General features: G+C 43.5%; 1 protein-coding gene and 1 pseudogene across 1 annotated transcript; both read left to right on the forward strand.

Moving 5' to 3' along the window:
- Positions 1 to 424, forward strand: part of LOC101575722 — a 10428-nt pseudogene extending 10004 nt beyond the window's left edge.
- A 1209-nt stretch (positions 425 to 1633) lies between these two features.
- On the forward strand, positions 1634 to 7047 carry CUNH2orf78 (chromosome unknown C2orf78 homolog). The gene is given in 6 exon segments (XM_023721831.1): positions 1634 to 1969; positions 2074 to 2186; positions 2188 to 2252; positions 2255 to 2374; positions 6318 to 6620; positions 6725 to 7047. Coding segments are annotated over 6 exon segments (1260 nt in total).
- Positions 7048 to 7488: the final 441 nt, after the last annotated feature.

Raw genomic sequence — 7488 nt, forward strand, 5'->3', positions numbered from 1 at the left:
TGGCTGGCATGTGGTGCTGGGGGATTGAACCGCGGTCCCTGATGCTTTGCCAAGCTTGTTCTAAGTAGGTGCCTTAGACCACTGAGCCATCTCTCCTTAAGTTTGTAAAGACTTAAGTCTTTACAAACTGTGAGCTAAGTAAACTTAACCTCCTTTAACATTGTGTGTCAGGTATTTTGCCTGAACAATGAGAGAAAAGTAACTAAAACATTGCAGTGCATAAATTGTGGCCACCCAAATGCTTGTGTTTAGGGCTGTTTCAGAATTGTACACACTTTTCACAGAAATGTTTTCTCTGTCTAAAGGTATTCCAGATAACTGCATTAAGAATCACTCTCCAGTGTGGCTTATTGAGCTTTTGGCTTATCCAGTTCCCTCCAGTAGTGTAAATCATGTTTGCTTTCCTGATGTTGCACTTTTATAGCACTTCATTTCTTCCTAATGAAGAAATGCTTTCATGCTAGCTAAACAACTACTAAATGAAATGTGCACTGATGCTTGTACCTTGCTTCTCACTATTACCGATATGTGCCTTCTCATTCTGTGATGATATACATTTTTTGTTTTACTTTCTACATTTCCAGCACCTCTACTGTCTTTGTCCATGTAAACCATGTGTCATATGTCCCTTTCACTCACGGGGGAATTGTCACTGTACTAATTTGAATGACCATTTTGTACATGAGTAACTTGTAGATCATAAATTTAGAGAAAAATTTTTTTCCAAAATTCAATTCCTTTGAGGTTTTTTGTTTGTTCATTTTCATTTTTTAGACAGAGTCTCACTGTGGACTCAGTGTGGGCTTGGACTTGCTATGTAGTGCAGGCTAATCTCACGCTCATAGTGAACCTCCTGCCACAGACTCCCAGTTGCTGGGATTACAGACATGGGCCACCACACCTGGCCTCCCACAATCACTTTTTGAGAAACCACCTCTCAGGTAGTCATGGTGACTAAGGATCAGAAGCTAGGATTGAAGAAGGGAAACAATGAGTCTTGAAATTTATAGGCCACCCTGGGTTATCAATGACACCTGGGAGACAGGGAAATAGCACCTGAAAAATGAGAAACCAAAGATAACAATGGCAAGAGTTATACTGTCCCCTTACAAGTCAGTATCAAAAATGTCTGGGTGAAGAGTTGCTTTCCTCCTAGTTCAGGGCTGTGCTCAGCACACAGTGCCCTCATGGGGAGTCCAGGCTGTGTAACCTGCTCCCAATTGTAAACCTTGGAAGAGCTTGAACAAGGCATGGGGCCTCTAGCATATCAGTGTCCTTGTTCATAACTGACAAGGTGACAAGGTCCCTAAGGATCTCAGCGATGAAAGGTTTCAAATCCACCCCTCAAGGTCATGAGTCCACACTAGTGCCTGCTCAAGGGAGGCACATGGTCCAGAGAAGTCTGCTGCGTGCATGAAGGAGACCCCTGGGGTCTTTGTTGAGCCAGGTGGGAGGTAGATAGTTCAGAAGAATTTCAAACCAATTCTATACTTAAAGACAACCAGAAAATATGTGATTTCTGGCATCTCACCAAATACTGGCATCTCACAGCCTTCTTGATCAAAAAGGTCTTTAGATAGGTAATTCAGGTACTGAAATACAGTGAAAATTCATCACTGTCACCTATGTTTTCATGCCCCCCCCCTTGCTTCCTGCCAAAAACGTCTTCAATGTGCCATCTTTTGGAACTTCCAGTTCCTGGCAGCTCTCACTTCTCCTGGAGAGCAAAGCTGTTTCCTTACCAGGAAGTACCTGCAATTCCTCTAGAGTGCTGGCTCCAGACATCGATTCAGCATGGCTACCACCCTCATCTTCTGTCACCTACTTCCACCCAATAATGGCTAGTTACTACATTTTCCAACACTTTGGTGCAAGTAGGTACTTAGGGGCTACTGACCCAACCCAGATGTCCACTTCAGCTACCTCCTATCTAAGTACTGGCTGGTGGAATCTCTCAGAAATACAGGAAGCAGGTCTCCCTCACTTGAGGCCTTCACAGTTGCTATCACTGTCCAGGACATGGGACTTACTTTCAGAGCTGTGACAGCTCATCCCAATGCCAAGATCCCATAGCCATCCACCAGCCTGATTCAGGGGATACCACCACTGAACATTCCAAATAAGGGGCACAGATTGCAACTTGCCTACTGGCAAGGAAGCCAGGTTTTCTACAACAGTCAGGAGCATGCAGCTGGGCCTCTGCATGCAGCCCTTTGGCTGTGCATCCTACAGAGGGAACAGAGCCTCTGCCCTTAACCAGAATTAGTGGTTGTGCTAAAGGAGATCGGACCCACAAATGTCATAGCGCCGGCCTCCACTTTTGCCGTACACTACTTGGCGATAGCTGAAGCCAGCACAGAAACAAGTTTCTGCAGTCAGTACTTAGAGAAAGAAGGGAAAGGAATCAGGTTAGCATTCTGAAGGGGGCTGAATCTGCACCTGCGTAGTGATGAATACACAGATCCATAGAATTTTAGTTCTGAGACTTCACCCACTACTTTTGCTCAACTACTCCACGCAAAGTCTCTGTAAGAAGGGAAGCATATCACAAATTGACCACCTCTAAAGCAATGAAGACACACAGGCTCAAGGGAGCCCACTGAGACAGGCCCTACTTTTCAGAGCACTTGTAGATGAGTCCCTCTGTCCCACTGTTACAGAACCTTCAACCAAACCAAATGGAGAATGTTCTGCACAAAGGAGTTGGAATGTAATCAAGTTTATTGTACTAGTAGCCTGATTTGGGGGAGGAAATGTCACTCCCAAGCTATCAATACAGAGCTGGCTTTGGGCTTAGTTCATATAGGTTTTGCAGGCAGGAGATGCAATAGCTTGAACATTGGGTGAATTTCTATTGAGCAGTATTGGTTATCTCTCATTGCTGGGCAGAAAGTCTTTGAAGTGAGTAACAGTGTTGTTCATCTCTCACTGCTAGAAAGTACAGGCTGGGTAGTTCAATGCAGTCAGATTGAGCTGGGTCAGGCTGTATCTAGTATAATCAATCAAGGTTGAGTGATGACCGACATTGTGGGCTGCATGATGTTATTTTGTCCTAATATAGTCAGACTATTGTTGATTTTTTAAACTTTTAAAATTTCCCTCATACCACCCCTCTGTATCCAGTTCTATTCACCCTTCTACTTTTTTTTGTTTGTGTGTTTTATTTTGTTTTTTGGTGGAACCAGGGATTGAACTCAGGCCCTTGCGCTTGCCAGGGAAGAGCTTATTCCACTGAGCCATCTCCCCAGGCCCACCCTTCTACTTTTATAGACTCCTTGGAAGGCACTTCAAACTTATGGTAGTAAGGACAGTTAAATTTTCCTTCACTTACCAGCATTTAAGACCCAGCGTTCAGATATCCTGTCTGTGTTGGTTTTCTGTTGTAGTTCCTTTTCTTTCCTTACTGAGACAAAATACCTGATGTCCGTAATTAAGGAAGGAAATGTTTATTTATCTTACAGTCAGTAATCAGCTGGCTTCAAGACCGGGTGATAGAATGAGGGGTAACAGTTCAAGGTGGCAAAAAACAAATGCTGGAGAGGCTCTAGAGAGAAAGAAACCCTTCCCCACTATCGGTGAGAATATAGACTGATGCAACCACTGTAGAAATCAATGTGAAGATTCCTTCAAAAACTAGGATAGGGATCCCATTCAAACCAGCTATTCCCCTTTTGTATATCTTCCCAAAAGAATTAAAAACATCATACAACAGTAATATATGTGCACCCATGTTTACAGCAGAACAATTTGTAGGAGCTAAATCTTAGAAACAATCCAAATGCCCATCAATCTTGGAAAGGATAAAAAGATGTGTTATTTTATATCATGAAATACTACTCAGCCATAAAGAAGAATAAACTGGAGACTTTTGTAGGTTAATGGATACAACTAAAGACCATACTCATAACTGAAATAAAGCGGATCCATATGGATCAACATTGCACATTAATAGTGTAAGAAGATGAATAATAGGATCCAAAATGTACAATAGATATTATGAACTAGGAAAAAACTGTTCAAAAGAAAAAACAAATTGTGATGAGGGAAAGGGGAAAGAAAGGGAAAAAGAAAAAAAAGAATGTGCATCTGCAAGATAACTATCTTAGTTATACAGCTAGCTTCTCTTAGTTCCTTGAAAAGGATGTTTTATACTAATAATAGTGTTTAGACAAGACATCATTCCTATATTTTGTACTTTGATTATCTGATATGCAGACAATATGCAATGTATCAACTATGGTCATTGTCCTACTAATCTGTTTTGAATCTCAGTTTCATTGTTTGTTTATGTGTTTTTGTCTTTAAAATAAAAAATAATGTTATACATTGTAAAAAGAAAAAAAAAAGACAGCAAAAGAAACAGAGCAAGAAAAGAGGAGAATGAGCCTCTTTACCTCCCTTATTTTGTGTGCAGGCTACCTAACCTTGGGTGAGTGTGTCATTCACAGCATCTCCATTCCCTCCTCTTGCAAATCCTGAGGGTGTTTAAAAATGAGGACCCTGGCCCTCTGCTGCATCAGTTAGTTGAAATTTTAAATTTCTTATAATGAATCAACCATTACAGCATCCTGGAGCACAAACAGCCACCTCAAGACATACCCTTTATACCTTAGGATGTAGAACTGAAGTTGGCACAATATATCAACCATTACAATGCCTAAAAGCATCAGGCTTGCAATCTATCTTGCTCACAGTTTATGTGAGGAGGACCTGCTTTTCTCCTTCTCCATGGTAGGAAGAATTCTTCTACTGGCAAGAGAGCAGACAGCATTGAATGGATTCAATAGGAGCAACCTGTGTGTGTGTGTATGTGTGTGTGTGTGTGTGTACAGTGTGTGTTTACAGTGTGCCTTGCACCGCATGGAGCACAGGTGCATAGTAAACAGTGTTCTACCACTGTGTCCAAATCATGTTCACTTCTTAAAATCACATTTCCTTTGAATAAAAAAAAATCCTAGTAACTGAAAGAAGAGCTACCTAAAAAAGACAGGAGATAAAGTCAAACAGTTACTAGCTACTAAAGTGGGGTCATAACCAAAGTCCTTAAGAGGAGCTGGTGGAAAGGCCTTGCTGTCTGTTACTAGGCTCCTGATGATGGTGCTGGAGTGAAGTGGAGCAACTTGCTGAGCAGTGACTGATGCTTCCCTGATTCCTTTGCAGTGAACAAAACCTCCCTAGAGACAGATACTGCAGGGGTGACAAGCCCTGAGGCAGGCACCATATGCACCACAAACTTTGGAATTCCTCGAGTCCTGCAACAGCAGAGGTACCCACTTGCTAGAGAACATCTCAGCAGCTGAGATTGGGGACATTTCAAGGAGTGCTCCCATGCAGACTTCCACTCACCTCTTGGCCTTAGACACAAGCCAAGAACAACTGGAGAAGAACCAGGATAAGATAAGAAGCATGCTTTCAAAGTCTCTAGATTCCCACCAGATTCTCATCGGCAACCAAGAGCCACTTCTACTCTCCTTAGTGATCCCTGACCACTTTTGAGCTTCCAGACTCTATGGAGCCTCTAAGCCAAGCAAAGCCTCATTCTAAAGAAGTCCTCATTGGGAAAGTACAGCCCTAGTTTCCAGGACTGAGGGACTCTGAAGAAAGGGATTGAGTATAACCAGGGTAGGCAGATATCGCAGCCATCATGGATGATGTTCAACTTCCACAAATATTTCATTTCTTTGACAATTTTGACCAGCTCAAGCATCCAGTAGCCATCAAAACCCAAAACACTGGATTTATCAAGATGAATAAGGTTCAGAAGAACTCAGGCATGCAAAGGGTCCCTCACCTCAAGTAAGGAAGAGCAAACACAAAGTCTCCAGGCCAATCACTAGAGCTCCTGAGGCTAAAACCCAGCTAAAGCTCCCTGAGATCCTGTCCAGGGAAGAAAAGGTCATTTGCAGTGCAGAGGCCAGAGACAGGACACCCATGACCATAGCTGAGCTGAGGAACAGCAAAACCCCAACAGCAGCACCTAGCAGGATGAGACAAGCTAAGAGATGTGGGCAAATTAAGGCCAAGGTGATCAGAAAAAACAAAAGCAAGAAAACTGCAGAGAAAAAACAGATGAGGCCCACTCTAAAGAAAGTAGAAAAGCCAAACATTTTCAACTGGAATCTCAAGAGATTACAGCCTGTACATCAAGAGTCCTCTAAAATGCCTCACATCTTCCTAGGCATACACATACTGTTCTGGCTTTCCACCCAGTAGGAAGGACAACTGATAAGAGAGCTGGGAACTTTACATATGGGCCCCTGAGAACATCAACCAGCTGCAAAGACCTTAAGTCATTGCTAAAATCTCAACCATGGAAGTGGGCCCCACACATCGGGGAAAGGGGCCTGAGAGTGCTCAAGAAAACTCCAAGAAAGGACACACCAGCACTGAAACAAAGGATCCATCTGCATCCCTGAGTGAACTCCCACCACCTGGGAAAGTGAAGCTAACACCTTTGTGCTTTCCCAGCCCAGAAAAGCCTCAAACAAGGCCTGATTTTTAAAGGCCACAGTCTCTTGCTTCACACAAACCCACCACAGCTCACCATGCCCAATCTGCAGCCACTAGCACAGCTCAGTCATCCCAGTCAGCTGCTGCCAACAGCCCTCTGATGTGTCCTGGCAAACCCACTTAGCCAGTGCCCTACAATGCCAGCAAACCCTGCTTGACCTCCTCCACCCAGCCTGGGCTTCTTCAGCCTTCAGGGTGTAAGCCTGCTCCTCAGGAAGTAGCCCCTTCTGCCTCTCTCAGAAGGAAGCCCATTTCTCTGCTGTGACCAAGCACAGGCCCCTGCTTCAGCAGCAACACACATTTTCCCTCCAAGACTTCAGCCGCCATCCCATTCCCTGGAGGGAACCCAATGTGCCTGAGCCTGTGGTGTCCATACCCATCACAGAAGAACAGAAGTCAGAACGAGAAACCCTCAAGAGGCAGGCTCAGCATGAGTGGGAACTGGCTGCCAACTTCACCTCCTTGTGGAAACTGCAGTTTGTCAGGCAGAGGAAGATAGAGAGGGAAGTTGCCCAGTACTACAGGTATACATGGTGAGAGCCAGTAGCATTGTCCTATGACTGTGGCTGCCATAGTTATGCAGAGATAAGTAGACACATGCTGATTATTACACATCATTGGAAGATTAATATAAGCACATAAACCATTTATGGAGTAACAGAAGTATAGAAGCGACTGATAGTAAATAAAGCATCCTTTTGATTTCTGAGATGCTGTTCACTGTGCTTTTCTTTCTTACAGGTGGCAATCAAACGCTGCATCAGAAAGAAATTTAGAATTGAGTGGGAGAACTTGGGATCACAGAATCAGAACAGAGGAAAGAGATTAAATAAGACATCCAAAAAATTGAGATTGTGCAGGTTTCGAAGCAGGATCAGGAAGCATTAAAAAGGCAGAAGACAGAATCTTAGGCCAGGATGAAATAGTACAGTTTAGACAGGGTGCAAGATGGCACATGATGTGTGTGGGTTGCCCAGA

The sequence above is a fragment of the Octodon degus genome, unplaced genomic scaffold (assembly GCF_000260255.1).
Source record: "Octodon degus isolate 3935 unplaced genomic scaffold, OctDeg1.0 scaffold00086, whole genome shotgun sequence".
Taxonomy (NCBI): domain Eukaryota; kingdom Metazoa; phylum Chordata; class Mammalia; order Rodentia; family Octodontidae; genus Octodon; species Octodon degus.